The sequence below is a fragment of the Nannospalax galili genome, unplaced genomic scaffold (assembly GCF_000622305.1).
Source record: "Nannospalax galili isolate Female #2095 unplaced genomic scaffold, S.galili_v1.0 scaffold47, whole genome shotgun sequence".
NCBI lineage: Eukaryota > Metazoa > Chordata > Mammalia > Rodentia > Spalacidae > Nannospalax > Nannospalax galili.
In genome coordinates, this window is record NW_008357641.1 from 2,118,789 (window position 1) to 2,135,546 (window position 16,758).

Below are 16,758 nucleotides of genomic sequence, written 5' to 3' on the forward strand. Positions count from 1 at the left end.
TAGCAGCACATACCTGTGATCCCAGCATTTGGGTGGTTATGAATTCAAGGCCAGCTTGGGCAACATAGTGAGACTCTGTCTGAAAAATGGTCCCTCATCAATGCTTCCCTCCCTCTTCCTGTGTTGTGTGCAAATACACCCAGACTTACACTCAGGTCTCACATTCAACATTACCATCAACACACAAATCCCTATCCCTACATTTGGCAGGATTGAAGGTAGATGTTCTCTTCATAGACAGGCCTAGAGAGGGGACACACCCAGCCTGGCACAAAAAGCATTCTATACCATTCCCAACCTTAAGATGTCCACCCATACACGGATGTGTGTGTGGAGGGCAGAGGCTCAGGGGTTTGACTTAGGAGGAGGGCTGCTCTGAAGTTCCCATGAGTCTCTTGGCATTCATATCCTGCTCACCATCAGTGGGCATGGCTCAATACTGCACCAAGGCCCAGACAGCCAGGACGCTGTGTTCCCAGGCTGGCAGATGTCCACCCCGCCCAGGATAATTAGGAACTGGCTTAGGCTAGCCACTCTGGGACCCATGTCTCCGCTGTCCAGCTGCTGGACAGACTATAAATTCTGCAGCAAGGCAGCTGGGCAGTGCTAGCTGTGGGAGCTGGGGACCTGAAGGGGCTGTTCTTTGTTAGACTCTCCCCACTCCCCAGGACAAATCCTTATGCTCCCTGCACCTAGCCTCTGCAGCTCATCTTTTCTCCTCACACACTGTTGGACCCCCATAGGGCTGGAAGACAGGTTGCCCAGGTGGGTTCACATTCCTTATCACTAACTGCACATGACTCCTCGGCGGTCTGTTACTGGTGCCGGAAAAAACCTGTGTATTTCATCTCCTCTGCTTGTAAGCCAGCTGATGAAATGACTGCTGTTATTCCCACCAGCCTAATGGGCAAACTGAGGCTCTGATGACATAGTGAAACAGGATCTGGATCCAGGCAATGTGGACTTATCTGGGGTCCTTGATTCTGGCTGCATCCCCATTTGTTTACCCTTGCCACCTCAGTGTGTCCCTACCTGCTAGCACAAGCCCTGTGGAGTACCATGGGGAGACACGTCTGGGCTAGTGGATGGATTCCCCTTCAATGCATTCCCTGGCATGCCCAGACCCTGGGTGTACTCCACTTCCTGAGTCTGAATGTTAAACACTCCTTCCTGTTCCCTCATGGCAACCAGCCCTGGCTTAGAACTTGTAAACACTCAAGGTGATTCCCTATCCCTTGTCTCTCAGGTGGACATAACAGTAACTATTCAGCTGCTGCAGGAGTAAGGGCAGGGAACAGGGGATCAGGTAAAGGCCTTCAGGAGGGTATGTGGTCTGAGAATTTGGGACATAGCTCAGGAAGTGGTTACTTTGGTCTGCAGTTTAAGGGCTACAGGAGTGAAGCTCAAACAGATGGAAGAATGTAGTGGGGACAGGTCAAGCCTTCAGGGAAGTGAGTCCTCTGCCTGTCCTGAGCCTCTACTGCGGCAGCCCAGAGTGGGAGAGGCTGAAAGCATCCCATGGAAGCACGAACTAGGGGAGTGTGTATACAGATCGCTAATCCCCAGCCTGGCAGGCCCAGTCTCTGCCCAGGGCGCCCACTAATTCCCAAACCAAACAGCAGGCGGTGCTGGGCTCATTGCCTGCTTAATCCTCTGCCACCAGCCTGGGGCTGGCCATGGGTCCTCCAGATTCCCACACTCTTGAGTTTCCAAGGAGTAAACAAATCCTCTTCTCTTCCATTACAGGTTGTGCAACCCTAAGAAGGCGATCTCTAAGACAAGGCATCTCCTAACCCAAGACATACTCCTTCCAGGATGGCCACAACAAACACATCATCTCACTAGGTTTGTTATGGGCCTGTGTGTGTGTATGTACATGCGTGCGTGTGTGCGTGTGTAACTTGTGCAGAGCAGGGCCTATGCAACTGGGTGCTTAGCCACCTACACTTCCGTTAACAAGCACAATTATTTAAGATTATTTTATTGAGGGGCATGAGGCAGGGAGAGGTAGGGGGCATTTCAGCACGCTGTAGCCCCACCAGGGGGAACAGACCCCCTCCCAGCCTCCCACTCCCTAAGCGACTCCCCCTGTACTATGGGAGACTTTGTGCAAACTCTGCCCAGGTGGGGAGTGAGGAGGGTGTGAAATGGCAGCGGCTGGGACTGGTGGCGGTGCTACTGGGTACTGGGGGGCTTGTACGGCTCCAGAAGGAGGGCAGAAAAGGTATTGACCTTGTCTGCCCCCCGCACCTCGTGGGGCAACAGCGGCAGCTTCACAATGTGGAAGTCTTCATACAGGTCCTCCATCTGCAGCCAGGGCAGAGAGCAGAAAACATCAGGGGTAGGATGGCAAAGACAGAAGAGGTCTACCAGGGGGCAGGAGCCTTTTGGTGTGGTAAGGAATGGGGCCAGCAAACCAAGGACTAGACTAGACTTACTGCTCCCCGCTGCAGTCCTCTGCAGGATTCAAGGGGAGGCTCAGGACTGGTGAGAGCATAGGCCATCAAGCATCAGGAGCAGCTGTAGGTCAGTTAGGGCCAGCTGCAGGGTAGGATGGCATTGTCTTGCAAACAGAAGGCTACAGGTTCTTAGCTTTGCTTAGTGAGACCAAAGTACTTTTTCTGATACAGTGTCTCAGGTAGCCCAGGCTAGTCTCTATTTGCTGTGTAGGCAAGAATGACCTTGAACTTCTTTTTTCCTTTTTGTCTTTTTGAGACAGGGTCTCCCTGTAGCCCCAGCTGGCCTGGATTCTCTATGTAGACCAGGCTGGCCTCAAACTCAGAGAGATCTGCCTGCCTCTACCTTGTGAGTGCTGGGATCAAAGGCATGCGCCACCATGCTAGGGGACTTTACTTCTGATCCTCCTGCTGCCACCTGCTGTGTACTGGGATTATAGGCATTCACTACCGCATCTGGTTTATACGGTACTGGGGATGGAACCTAGGGATTCAGGTATGAAAGCTCTCTATGAACTGAGCTACATCCTCAGCCATCCAAAGTGATAATAAAGGGTTAGAGAATATAGTAAAAGGCACAGGTTCTTGGCTGGGTGGGCAGACAAACCTGGTCCAGGTACTTGGCCTGGATCTTGTGGCGGGCCTCACACATCTTGCAGGGTTTTTCAGGGTCAGGGAAGACGAGCTGGTTGACAATAATGTTGTGGGTATCGATCTTGCACTTAGCTAGCTCCTGGATTAGCCGCTCTGTCTCATACAAGGACAAGAACTCAGCAATGCACACACAAATGAAGGTCGTCTGTTCCTGCAGGACACAGAAAGGACAATAGGGGAAGGGCTCTGGCCACCCCTGTTCCCATGAGCCTCTCATCTCACTGCCTGCTGAACTACAACTCACAGGGTCCTTGAACTGTTCACTGACGGATCGAATGACAGGCAGTGTCTCTTCTAGCTTGGAGGCCAGCTGATCGGCATTCATGTCCCCCAGGCCTAGCATGTTGCACATCTGTGGGGATGATGATGGGACAGGCTTGACATCTCCCTAGACCTATCAGACCCCCTGGGTTGGGAATTACTGAATACTGAAACATTTCCATCGAAGATGTGAGCCCTGGAGCTGGCTGGGGGTAGGTGTGATCTCAGCTCTGTAACTTTGGGGGAAACATGGCCAAGTTGTTTGATCCCCCGCCCCCCAGCTTGTTTCCCCATCTACATGCCTTACCTCCAAGAGCTGCTGTGCTACATGAGCTGTCACATGCCCCATTATAATGCAGTGCTGGGCACTTAGATCCTCAGCAAGCACCACTACCTGAGGCTGGAGGGAGGCACATGCATGTTCCAGGGATAGATATGGAAGTGGCCACAAATGTCATGGGACTGACAACTCACAGAGCCATTCTTGGGCCCTCAATTTTTTTTTAAGGGTATGTGCCATCAAAGTGAGAACTCCATTTGACAGACAAGGGGAGGCCCACAGAGGTGAAGAGATTTGCATGAGGTCACACAGTGGTTTGTACATTAGTATAGGGGGCAAGATGTGGAGGGAAGTGGGCCACTTTTTGGTGGGTAGAGCCCAGCATGCAGGTGGAGGAGACATGGATACCATCCCTCTTGCCCTGCCTTGTAGAAGAGGGTCCCACCCAGTGAGGCGCTCTGACAGGAGGAGGGGCATGGGGTGCCTGCCTGTGAGATGAAGGGGCTGATCTGGTTCTTGATCTGCATGAGGCGGCCCAGGCCCCGCTCCACGATGGTGGGGAAGTTCAGGAGCCTGAGTGTGTGGCCCGTGGGTGCCGTGTCGAACACTACCACTGAGAAGTTCATGCCCTTCACCAGCCTGAGGGGAGACGAGGGTCAGGCTTGCACTGGGGACCTTCCCCAGGGCAGGGAACCAACACCCCCAAATCCACTCCTCCATGTCCCCAGCATCCAGGCTGACCTCATGACCTCAGCATAGCTCATTGCCTCATCAATGCCAGGGAAGGCGCTCATGGCCTCCTGCATCATCTTCTTGCCCATGCTTAGCATGTTGTCTTCCTCGAAGAACTCATCAGGGAGTTCTGCCACGCCCAGACTGGGGTCGATCTCCTAAGGGCAGAAGGGACCAGACTCAGGCTGCTCTGATGACTGATGGTATCCCAGGGGGTGTCCCCGTCTGAGCCCAGGGTCAGAGGAAGCCTGTGCAGGGCTCTAACCACATAGGACCTGTTCCAGCAATGGTCACATCTTCACAATCAAATGAGAAATTGCAAACTGGGACAGGGAGGTGGGAGTAGGAGGGACAAGCTAGAACCCAGGTCTACCACAGGGCTATCTATATCTGTCACCTGAAACTTGCCTCCCCAAGATACTTCCACAGCTGACCCTGACCACTTCCAGACCATTCCTCTAACATGGGTCATCTTTTATATGCTTTTAAAAATATTTATTATTTTTATTTTATGTGTATGAGTGTATTGCCTGCAAGTGTGTAAGTGCACCAATGTCGTGCAATGCCTGAGGAGTCAGAAGAGGGTGCTGAATTTCCCTGGAACTGGAGTTACGAACAGTTGTTAGCTGCCATGTGGGTGATGGGAATTGAACCTGGGCCTCTGCAAGAGCAGCCAGTGCTCTAACCACTGAGCCATCTCTCCAGTCCCTAATATGCTTGTTTAATTTTTAGTTTTTTTTTTCTTTAAGAGACAAAGTCTCACTATGCAGCTGAGGCCAGCTTTCCTCAGCCTCCTGAGTATTGGATTATAGGTATCTGCTACCAGGCCTGACTAGCCTCAATCATTCTGAAACTCTGTAGGTCACCTTGACGTTGTCTTAGGTTCCTGCCCCTTTCACTGACCCTATTGGTCTGTTGGAGATGGAAACAAGGCCTTGAATAAGCTAGGTCTGTGCTCTACTACCAAGTTATGCCCCTAGCCCCTCACTGGTGGATTCTAGGCAGGAGCTCTACCACTGAGATTCACCTCAAGCCTTAGCCTGTCCTGTTATATAGACCAGGCTTCATGGACAGCATCTGCAAATTCTCCCTCATCTCTGTTGAAAGGCTCTCCACTCTGCATTTCACAGTTCTCTGGTATTGCCTCATCTGGTGGTGGTTCATACCTACCAGTCAACAGCTGCCCCTTATTCCTACTGATAGATCTCTAATGGGCACTTAAAAGCCACAATTCTGCTGGGTGTGGTGGTGCACCTCCTGAAATCCCAGCACTGGGGAGACAGAAGCAGGTGGATTTCTGTGAGTTCAAGGTCAGCCTGGTCTACATAGCAAGCTCCAGGCCAGCTGAAGCGACAGGGAGACCCAGTCTCAAAAAGACCAAAAAATGGGGGGCTAGAGAGATGACTTAGTGGTTAAGAATGCTGGTTGTTCTTGCAGAAGACCTGGGTTCGAATCCTAGCACCCACATGGCAGCTAACAACTGTCTGTAACTCCAGTTCCAGGGGATCCGACGGCCTCTTCTGTCTTCCTTGGGAACTGCATGACATGGGTGCACTTACCGACATGCAGGCAATAGACTCATGCACATTAAAAAAAAAAAAAAAAAAAGCCACAATTCTGCATACCACTCTCAGAAGTCTTTCTGTAGACGCCCCTTGCCTTAGCAAGAAAAAGATGCCACTGGCTGGACCCGGTAGTACAGGCTGTGATCACAAATAGGAGGCTGAGCCAGGAAGAGTTACAAGTTCCAGGCCTATCTTGGCTACAGAGTGAGCTTGAGCCTAGCCTGGATAACTTAAGAGAAATGGGTCAGTGAGAAAGACACTTGCTGTGTAAGCCTAGAGACCTGAGTTTGATCTTGGACCCACTAAAGGTGGAAGAAAAGAACCAACTTCACAAAGCAGTCCTCTGACCTCAATGTGTGCAGCGGCATATGTCCCCCACCCTCCATCATGCACACATACACACAATGAATAAAGAAAAAAAAAAAGGGAGTTGGAGAGATGGCTCAGTGATTAAGAGTACTGGCTGCTTTCCCAGAGGATTCCCAGCCATGCAGTGGCTCACAACCATCTGCAACTCCAGTTCCAGGGGATCTGATGCCCTCTTCTGGCCTCTGAGGGCACCAAGCATGCAAGAGGTACACTGACATACATGCAGGCAAAATATTCATACACATAAAATAAATAATTTTTTTAAAAAGCAATCTTAGGCATCATGGCAAATACCTGTCCTCCCAGCACCTGGGAAGTGGGGAGGCAAGATCAGAAGTTCAAAGTCAATGGTGCATGCCTTTAATCCCAGCACTCGTAAGGCAGAGGCAGGCAGATCTCTGTGAGTTCTAGGCCAGCCTGGTCTACATAGTGAGTTCTGGGCTAGCTGGGGCTACAGGGGTGGCAATCAAGGTCATCCATGGCTATACACTGAAGTTTATATTGGGCTACATGAGACTCTGTTTCGAAAAACAAAACAAAGGGAACTGGAGAGATGGCTCTTGCAGAGGACCAGGGTTTGGTTCTCAGCAGGTAACAGGTAACTCACAAGGGCCTGCAACTTCAGTTCCAGGGAGATTTAGCTCGTTCTTTTGGGCTCTGCAGGCACTGCACATATAGACAAGCAGGCATGAATACTTACACATTAAAAAGCTTTAAAACAAAACAAAGTATGAGGGCTGGGAAGATGGCACAGTGGATAAAGTGCTTGCCATGAAAGCACGAGGCTCTGAGGTGGATCACCAGAACCCACATGAAGCTGAACTGCTGTTGGAGAGATTGGAGGTGGAGATGGGACAATCACTGGAGACTCTTGGGCCACCCTGCCTGGTGTACACAGTGGTAAACAAGAGCCCTGTCTCCAAACTAGGTGGAAGGCAAGGGCCAGCATCTGAGGTTGTCCTCTGATCTCCATAGTGGTCCTGTGGCATACAGGCATGGACGCATGCACACACAAAGATAAAAACAGACAAAGCTTGGCAATCTCTTGTGAGACTACTATGTCATGTATGACCTGGTTATATCTCCAGCTTCCTTGTTAACTCTTCCTGCTTCTACTTGCAATCCAATCTCTACATGACAAATAGACATGACTTGGCTTTTTGTTGTTACTGTTGTTCAGGTTTCCCATGTAACCCTGGTTGGCCTAGAACTCACTATTTAGACCAGACTGGCCTTGAATTCACAGAGATTTGCCTGCCTCTGTCTCCCAAGTGCTGGATTAAAGGTGTGTGTAAGCAACACAGCTTTAGACATAACTTTTCCAAAGTATGAACTTGAGAGCTGGGGATGTAGTTGACCACTGGCCTAGCATGCTTCAGGTCCTGGGCTCCATCCCAAGTACCAAAACAACAGCAAAAATATGAGTTTGGGGCTGAAGAGATGGTTCAGTGGTTAAGAGCATGGACTGCTCTTTCAGAGGATCTGAGTCCACTTTTCAGCACCCATGTCAGGCAGCTCACAAAAGCCTGTAAATGAGGCCCCAGGGTAATCAACACCTCTCTCCTCTACCTCCCCCGCCTCTGCCGGACAGCACTCATATGCATAAACCCCCTCCCCCAAAAGCCAAAAACACCCCCCAAAAACCCAAACAAATAAACCCACAAACACAGGAGTTCGTCCATGGCAGTGCCCTGTTTAATAGCTTCCATTAAGGGCTGAGCATGGTGGCACACACCTTTAATCCCAGCACTTCAGAAGCAGAGGCAGGTACATCTGTGTAAGAGTGAGGTCAGCCTGGTCTACATAGTGAGTTCCAGGCCAGCTGGGGCTACAGGGAGACCCTGTCTCAAAAAGACCAAGCCCCCCCCCCCGCCCAAAAAAAAACAACCTTCCACTAGGCATGGTGGTACATGTCTGTAATTCCATATTACTCTAGAGGCAGAGGCAGGAGGATCAGGAGTTCAAAGCCAGCTTAGTCAACAGAGACCCTGCCTCAAAATAAACAACAAAACAGTATTTTAGTAAACTTAGACTCCAAGACAAACTGCTCAGCACTGCCTGCAAAGTCCTGCTGCAAGCACTCGGGTTGGTCTTCCTCTTTCCCTTCCTCGGCTCCAGTCGTTCTCCCTCCTTCTTCCTCCTTAAGATTTCTCATTTGTTCCTCTGGGGATATGTTGGGGAAAGGGTGACACTAAAGAGATGAAGATGTAAACTAGGCATGGCTTGGTGGCTGCTGGTATGCCCATGAAAAGATCTGATGCAACCTTTGCTGGAAGTGGAGAGCCCAGTCCTGCTTTACTCACCATAGCAAAGAGGTTGTCATAGCCTTTGACCTTGGTAGGCACCTTGGAGAACTTCTGGTCAAAAGCATCTGAGATGTTGTGGGCTGGGTCTGTGGAGATGATCAGAACACTCTCACGCCCCTTTGACAGCTGTACTGCCAGGCTGCAGCTACACAAAGGAAAGAGGGCAGGTAGTGAGGAGCTGGCTCTGGTCTCCCAGTCTGTAACAGGGCTTGTGGGTCATGCAGCAGAGTCCTGGATCAGCCGGGATCCTAGGAAGAGGATCAAGCCTTAATCCTTGTAGAAATCAACTCCTGACCTTAATTCTGAACTGGACTGGCGTGCAATATTCAGTTGACTGATTCAGCCTGCCCTAGTGCTTGCTTCTGCTTTGTGGGGCACATAGTGGCATGATCGTGTTGTCCAGCCAGTGCAGACTGCTTTCCCTCCCTCATTGCACTTGTTCTGGACAATTTGCCCGGCCTCCCGGTATACTGAGGTACCATAATCTTATGCCTTTTTCCACTGCCTTCCACGCCTTCGGGCGCCGGGCATCAAATGTGTAAGGTTCCTCAGACTAGGCCAGCTTGCCTTGGTGCCCCTCACCCTACTCTGAGCTCCCTGCAGTACTGTCCAGCCAACTGCTGCATTTAAATGCTCCTCCGCACTCCTCTATGCGCTGGATTCATTGTAGTCTAGTACTGGAGCCCCCAAAGGGGCCAATCGAAGAGAGCATCATGCCTACATTTAGGAGTTCTCTTGCGCTGGATGAAGTAACTTTCGAAGTACAACTCAGAAGAGCCCGGCTCAGCTTGCTTTGCCCAGCTCCGGTGGAAAAGCACCCAGTCCCTATCCTCCCTTTCGTCTGGTGGTAAATCCCACCCACCTTCTCCGCCCCACCAGAGCCTCCTTACCTGCAGGTGGTCTTACCCACGCCACCCTTGCCCCCGACAAAAATCCACTTAAGGCTGCGCTGCTCGATGATGTTACTGAGCGTGGGTTCCAGCGGCTCCACATCAGGCGCATCCTCGAACTCCTCTGCCTCAACCCCCCACCCAGCCGCCCCTGCCGCCATCTTGGAGCCGGCTCACGTGACCAAGCGGGGCGCACCACGTACAAAACGCCTTCAGGGGAAATGTGTCTAACACATTCCGTGGAGGCTGGGAGCTTGAATTAGTTTTCTCTTGCATCGACTTTTAGAAGACAATAGAACTCATATTTTCACCGTCTTACGAGTCTAGAGATCACTTTGGTGATCGCGTCTCTGTATTTTTTCCAAGAGTTCCCCTGTCTACTGAACATACTGGTATGATCCACGCTGATTGGCCCTAAGTCTTGCGGCACTCTTCTCATTGGCTATGCCTTTTCTTACTTCCAGTAGTCAGGTTGACGTCCGAGTAGCTGCCAACCTCGCCTTAGCAACCAGCCAAACAGCCTGTCCAAGTGAAGCGCCGAGGTGGCTCTATTCTATAGACCTTCCTGGCTCGATTCTGCAGGCTCAGTTTCCTGACAATCATTTCCCCCTGTCTCCACTTTGGGCCCCAACATCGCAGGTCTCTCCCTTCTGTTTCTCACTTGGCTGCGAGCCTCAAATCAGTCACGAACAAACTGATTAGGTGTCTGGGGACAGGGTTTGGAGCTGAAGGTCGGTTAAAGGCCAGAAGACTCTAGTCGTGTGCCAGGATCCGCAGACAGTCGTCGAGTGTGCTCGGAACCATCATGGGCAGTAACCATACCTGCAATCGTGGTCGTTATAGAGTCCTTTAATTTCTGAAAAACGTCTTTGCACTTGGCTCTCTGCTGTGTGTGTGTGTGTGTGTGTGTGTGTGTGTGTGTGTGTGTGTGTGGTGTGCTCCAAATATTTGTTTAAAATACAGAATTGGACCAAATGTGATGGTCAGTAAAGGGAAGAATGAAACTATTTACACTATTTTCTCTAAAATTTGATACTATGAAAATTCTAATTTTATTTGTTCAGCAAAAGAACTGATCCTCTGTCCTGGAGAAGGAATACAGGTAGGATTCCAGTCCCTTGATGCAGACCCCAACACTCAATCTTAGTGACTCAGTCTAAGAAACATCTTCAGCTTCATTTGAGTACTCTAGCCCCCGCAATACCACATTCTCAGAGTCCCTAGATCCACGCAGCCAGCTGTAGTCCCATTCCAAGATAACAAACAGCTTTATTTTGGAGACAAGTGCCCAACCTAAAGACACCAGGTTAGATATGCTCTCTGGCCCTAGATAGGAACTTGCCCACCCAAGTTCCGAAGAGTCAATTGAGCATACAGTCCCCAAGCAAGGTCTTTTCACTCACGAAGATATCTGGAAAGCTAATGCTCTCTCAGCCCCTGGAGGGAACCCCAGTTCAGCAAGCCAGCTAGTCCAGGCCCCAGAGGACGGTCCCATTCCTACAGGATCTTCAGTCAAAGAACTCTTGTCTGGCAGGATTAGGAAAATTCGAGGGGCGGGGCCAGGCCACTGGTGGTGGTGGGGGTGTCAGACCGCTTTTCCCGGCATGCATTGCTCGGGAATAAGCGAGTCCGGCGCCAAGCGCGAGGCCTGAGCGCCCTTCCCGAAGTCCTTTGCGCGGCACTTGGCGACAAAATGGCTGCCCGAGGGAGACGGGCGGAGCCTCCGGGTCGGGAGGCGCCAGGCCCGGCGGGCGGCGGCGGGAGCCGATGGGCTGAGTCTGGGCCAGGAACGTCACCCGAGAGCGGAGACGATGAAGTGTCGGGCTCGAGTCCCGCGTCGGGCGGCGTGAACTTGTTCGCCAACGACGGCAGCTTCCTGGAGCTGTTCAAGCGGAAGATGGAGGAGGAGCAGCGGCAGCGGCAGGAGGAGCCACCCCCGGGCCCGCAGCGACCCGACCAGCCGGCCTCCGCCGCCGCGGGCCCAGGGGGTCCGAAGAGGAAGGGCGGCCCGGGCCCCACGCTCAGCTTCGTAAGGAGCCGCGGGGGTGGGGGCGGGCGCCAGGGCCCTCCTTGCTAGGGGGAGTCGGGCCCGGGAAGGGGCGTCAGGGTCGAGAGGAGTTTTTCAGCCCTGATGAACGGTTCCTCCGGGTCCTCCGCCGAGGATGCGGATCCTGGATTCCCGACAAGAGGTGTTTCGGGGCGGGAGTGGGGACTTGCAGGTCCTACCCGCGGGAGCTGGGGAACTGCATTGGAAGCAGCATTCTGGGGATAGGGAACCTTAGGGACTAGGATTCCTGTTTGAGTGGTACCCAGACTTTGAATAGTCGACAAGGAAGTGGGGGTTCGTTAGACTTCAAACCGCGGACTATAGCCGGGTGTGGTGGCACCACGCCTGTAATTCCAACATTCTGGAGACAGAGGCAGGAGGACCGAGAATTCGAAAGAAATACCCTGTCTCAAAAACAAAAACCCCATAAAACACTCATACAAAACCAAATCACCGACTGTGCGGTCTTAGAAAGATCGCTCGACTCTTCTCAGTACCATCCAGTGTCCGTTTATTGAGCACCTACCTTACCTTGTGCTTCAGGGGTGAGTTTGACAGATCGTTGCATGTTGGTGCCTCTGCTGGCCTACCCTGAATTTATCAACCTCATTGCACCTTTTGATGTGAGTGTTCCGCCAAGTGGTCCTAGAAAACTGCTTAGTACAGATTTATAGGAAGGATTAGACTAGTGGTTCTCTTTTGGGAAGAGTCTCCTCATCTCCACATATTTGGTAGGCTGGGGACATTTTTGGTTGTTAAAACTGGGAGGAGATGCTAGTGACATCTATGGGTAGATTTCAAGGATGCTGTTTGACATCCTACAACACATGGGATAACAAAGAATGATCTAGCTGAAAATGTCATTGTAGCAGGTTGAGGAGCCTGGTGGGATGGCATATACCTGTAATTCCATCACTGTGGCAGAAGAGGCAGGAGGACTTCTGAGAGTTTGAAGTCAGCTAGGGCTACCTAGCAATTTGCTGTCTACAAAAATAAATGATAAGAAAACAGTATGTGGCCACCTGTATTCGCAACTACTCAGTAGCAGAGACAAGGAGGATCGTAGAAAGAGTTTAAAGCCAGCCTGAGTAACTTAATGAGACCCTGTCTCAAAATAAAAACAAGGTTTTGGGATGAAGCTCAGTGGTAGATCTTCAGTACTGCACAAAAAAGGTGGTGTTTGGGGTGAATAGTCCCAGCAGTACCTGAAGCCTACTTGAAGGGTGAGTACAGGATGATGTCTTGCATACAGGGTGGATAAAGGATGATGTCTTGGAGGCTCCCAGTTAAGGGGAGAAGATGGGATACCACGAGGGGGAAAATCCAGAACAAGATCCTTCTTAGATGAAGGGGAAAGTGTCAGGATCTGGGCTGGTATGACACTCCAGAGTGAAGGCTGGGAATGGGAGCAGCAGTAGTTGTCATGATTCTCAATTGTTCATGGGGAGCCATTGTGGTTATACCCCTAACAAAGACAGGCCAGATGAGGGCAGGAGAGTCAGCACTGCTTCGTGGATCAGATGCTCCTAGTGGCTTAGCACTACCTGACCTTGAGTCTAACTCTCTTGTTTGCTTGCAGCCTGACCCCTTCTTCCTAGAGATTTGTCTTCAGCTCTAAAATGGGACTACTCTTAACCTTCAAATAGTGTAACTATGAAAGGAGATAACAAATTCATAGCACTCTAGGGCTGGAGAGATGGCTGGAGAGCACTGGCTGCTCTTGCAGAGGACCCAAGTTCAGTTCCCAGCACCCATATGGCAGCTTACAACTGTCTATTACTTTAGTTCGAGGGGATCCAGTGCTCTCTTCTGACCTCCGTGGGCATTGCATGACATGAGTGCACTTACATACATGCAGGCATTACACTCAAAGTAAAATAAAAATAGTAAGTAAGATTTTTTTATAAAAAAAACAAATCCATAGTACTCTGTACATGGCTTGGCATACAGTAAGTGCTCAATAAAAGGAGCTGTCCTACCTATATGGTCCGTGCCAGGAGAGGATGAGGTCTGGGCAGAAAGTGAGGATAGAATTGGGCCCTAGTGAGGTGGGTGCTCCTGTGGCTCCCTGGGAGGGTAGCCTGGGGCCCAGTACTGCCTGGGAATGGTGGCCCAGGGCAGGCGCTGAGTCGCTTGTGCTCCTCTCTGATTGCTGCGCAGGTTGGCCGGCTGGTGGAGCTGGGCGTGGCGTCGCTAGGAAGGTGTAGTGGGCCTCAGCACCGCCAAGGGCGGGCCCGGCTCCTGTAACCCTTGCAGTCTTCTGTCCCTTCACCCAGGTGGGCAAACGCAGAGGCGGGAACAAACTAGCCCTCAAGACGGGAATAGTAGCCAAGAAGCAGAAGACGGAGGATGAGGTGAGTGGGCCTTGGGATGCCACCCTTCCTGACTATTCCTCTAGCATCAGTTCCCATGGTCAGGTTTTGGATTTGGTACAGTGGGAGGGACCTCAGATAACTTGCTTTTGCCTATCTTTACCTCAAATCTAGTCCTTAGGGTGGCACTGGGGATACGTCAGTTGTCTCACCTCATTCCTAATCCTGTTCCTGGCCTCTTGGGCATCCTTCTCCCAATCCGTCCTTGTCGTCCCCCTTTCTTCCTCACAGGTATTAACAAGTAAAGGTGACGCGTGGGCCAAGTACATGGCAGAAGTGAAAAAGTACAAAGCCCATCAGTGTGGTGATGATGATAAAACTAGGCCCCTGGTAAAATGACCCCTTCCTGGGTACCCACAGCCTGGGACTCTCTGCGATGTATATAACTATTTAATGCGGCAGCGGCGGCAGCCTTCCCAGAGGACTGATACACAGAAGGAAACCGAGGCGCTTCCTGCGGCCGTGGACCATTCTCCAGGACTCTTTTTTTTACCTTGAGCACTTGCCTCCTGAGACTTACTAGACAGTGGTTTACTGTCCCCTTTCTTCCCACCACCTTGCTCTCTGATTCTTTCTGTCTTTCTCTTCTTGCCTTCTCCCCACCTTAGCTGTCACTTCTGAGAAGTAAAGAAACTGACTTAGTGCTGGAGTTGTTTGCTTGCTTTGTTGTCTTTATGTGTGAACACCAAGCTAAGCCCTTTCCTATTACAGGTAACCACATCTGCCAAAGCTGGGGTTGGCCCATTCCGGAGGAATGAGAGGAGTTTGCCCACCTCTGTCCTGGGCTCTTCCCTCCCCCAGTGATTGTGGCACCTTAAGTCCTGTCTTTTTAGTACTTTGGAGACAGGGTCTCATGTGACCCAGGTTGGCCTCCTGCCTCAGATAACCTGCTTCTACCTATCTTTACCTCAAATCTAGGCCTAAGGGTGACACTGGGGATAGATAGGTTGTTATGTTGGCATGGCTATGGGAATGGACTGCCCTCCAAGTCTCTTTACAGTCTCATTTTGGCTATGACTTGGGTTGTACTTCAGTGGGAGAATGCTAGCCTACCATGCATAAATTCTGGGTTCAATCCCCAGCATTGCATGTGTGTCTTGTGTTTTGGCTAGGCCAAAGCTGTTATTCAGACACTGACTGAGCATCTTTTTACTGACTGAGCATCTTCTATATGCCAGGGCTTTTGTGGGCTCCTGGGACCACAGCATTGAACAGATCACGCTATCTGTCCTTATAGAAGGCGATGTCAATAAAAGGGCCCCCAGAGGAGCCCAGAGCTCCTCAACCTGGTAGATCATTCATTATTATCCCATGTATTGTAGGCTGTAGGATAGAGGCTTATTAGGAGTGCCGTTTTAGGTTACATTTGATCAAAGTCCTGAGGGAGTGAGGAGGAGTGTCTTACATGGAGGAATTAGCCACTATAAAGACAGGTTGGACAGTGGAAAGCTTTGATGGACCTGAGGATGGACAGACAGTTGTAGACCTGGAAGGTTGAGGTGGTGCTCCTGGCCTCTCAGATTCTATGGGGTCATTGTGTTTGCTCTGTTAACAAATGTTATGCTGGAGGCCAGGCGTGGTGGTGCACACCTTTGATCCAGCACTCTGGAGGCAGAGGCAGGCGGATCTCTGTGAGTTCAAAGCCAGCCTGGTCTACATAGTGAGTTCTAGGCCAGCTGGGACTACAGGGACCAAAAGACTCAAAAAGACCAAAAAAGTCAAATACTGTGTTGGAGCCACACCAAGGCTCATGCCTGTGATCTTATGCTTGGAAGGTACTGGCAGGTGGATCAATTTAAACTTTGGCTCATGTAGACCTTGTTTCCCCCCAAACCACATAAAAACAAAAAATAAAGTTGGTCAAAGTTGACCTCCCTGAGAAGATACCATCTGTTCCAAATCCTAAAGGAGGGAGAACAGGTAGTGAGGAGGCTCTTGAAAGTGCACTGGGCAGAAGGAACAGCAAGTGTAAAGATTCTCAGTACTTCCTAACATGCAGTAATGCTATTCTGGTTTATCTTCTACTTGGGCTCAAAAGAGAGCCTGTGGGATGGAGGTTGGATAAGGAAACAAGCTAATGGCATCTACTGTGCTGTTGTAGCCTCCTGGGAAGCAGCTTGGCCTTTATTCTGAAGTGTCAGAGGAAAGACAAGCAAAAGTCCAGGCATTTCCCTTCACCTGTGACCTGAGAAAAGTGAAAGGAGAAAAATCAAGTTCAGGTTTGGTTGTTAGCTTTTGCCTTTAACAGCTGTGCTATCCCTCTAGTCCTCAAGTTCAGGTTTGGATGAATCACAGGCCTGGCTTCCATCTATTTTCATGCCTGTTGGCTATGTACTCTGATAAATCTTCTAGCCTTTCTCTTAGGTCTTTTATCTATTATACATATGGAAACATCTCTAAATTGAAGTTCTAAAGTAAGAGCCAGGGCACAAAAGTAAAGATCGTATTTGCGGAATTGAAATTCCTGTTTTGCAGTTCTGGGGATGGAACCTGTTTTCTGTGCATGCTAGGCAAGCATTCTACTATTGATCTATATCTTGGAGTCTGTGTTTAAAGAATGTTGACCCCACCCCAATTTGTTCTTTTTTTTTTTGCATTAGAACCAGAGCTTTATTGTAGTGCATACACTTTTTGTTTTTTGAGACAGCTGTTCTGGAACTCTATATAGACCAGACTGGTCTCCATCTCAGTCAAATGCCTGCCTCTGCCTCCTGGGATTAAAGGGGTGCACCACCACTCATGGCTTGTTCTTAAAATTTAATTTTTGCTGGGCGTGGTGGCACACGCCTTTAATCCCAGCACTCGGGAGGCAGAGGCAGGTGGATC

General features: G+C 50.5%; 2 protein-coding genes across 6 annotated transcripts; one reads left to right on the forward strand and one right to left on the reverse strand.

Annotated features, from left to right (window-relative positions):
- Positions 1-1,965: 1,965 nt before the first annotated feature.
- On the reverse strand, positions 1,966-10,374 carry Get3 (guided entry of tail-anchored proteins factor 3, ATPase). 3 transcript variants are annotated; one of them, XM_029557346.1, is made up of 7 exons: positions 9,514-9,651; positions 8,621-8,871; positions 4,393-4,541; positions 4,140-4,290; positions 3,355-3,462; positions 3,064-3,261; positions 1,966-2,307 (listed from the first exon to the last, which is right to left on the reverse strand). In XM_029557346.1, exons 2-7 carry the CDS (start codon positions 8,621-8,623, stop codon positions 2,176-2,178), a joined length of 741 nt encoding a protein of 246 aa, XP_029413206.1. In that variant the 5' UTR covers positions 8,624-8,871; positions 9,514-9,651; the 3' UTR covers positions 1,966-2,175. The 3 variants fall into 3 exon arrangements, with proteins under 3 accessions (XP_029413206.1, XP_008853707.1, XP_029413205.1); XM_008855485.3 differs by having other exon boundaries at positions 1,969-2,307; positions 8,621-8,768; positions 9,514-10,340; XM_029557345.1 differs by lacking the exon at positions 1,966-2,307 and adding an exon at positions 2,429-2,541 and having other exon boundaries at positions 8,621-8,768; positions 9,514-10,374.
- Positions 10,375-11,139: 765 nt separating this feature from the next.
- Positions 11,140-14,581, forward strand: Trir (telomerase RNA component interacting RNase). 3 transcript variants are annotated; one of them, XM_008855486.3, is made up of 3 exons: positions 11,140-11,542; positions 13,837-13,914; positions 14,164-14,581. In XM_008855486.3, the coding sequence occupies exons 1-3, from the start codon at positions 11,207-11,209 to the stop codon at positions 14,269-14,271; spliced, it is 522 nt and encodes a 173-aa protein (XP_008853708.1). In that variant the 5' UTR covers positions 11,140-11,206; the 3' UTR covers positions 14,272-14,581. The 3 variants fall into 3 exon arrangements, 2 of the variants coding, with proteins under 2 accessions (XP_008853708.1, XP_017650447.1); XR_001872096.2 differs by having other exon boundaries at positions 11,146-11,542; positions 13,721-13,914; XM_017794958.2 differs by lacking the exon at positions 14,164-14,581 and having other exon boundaries at positions 11,146-11,519; positions 13,837-13,913.
- Positions 14,582-16,758: the final 2,177 nt, after the last annotated feature.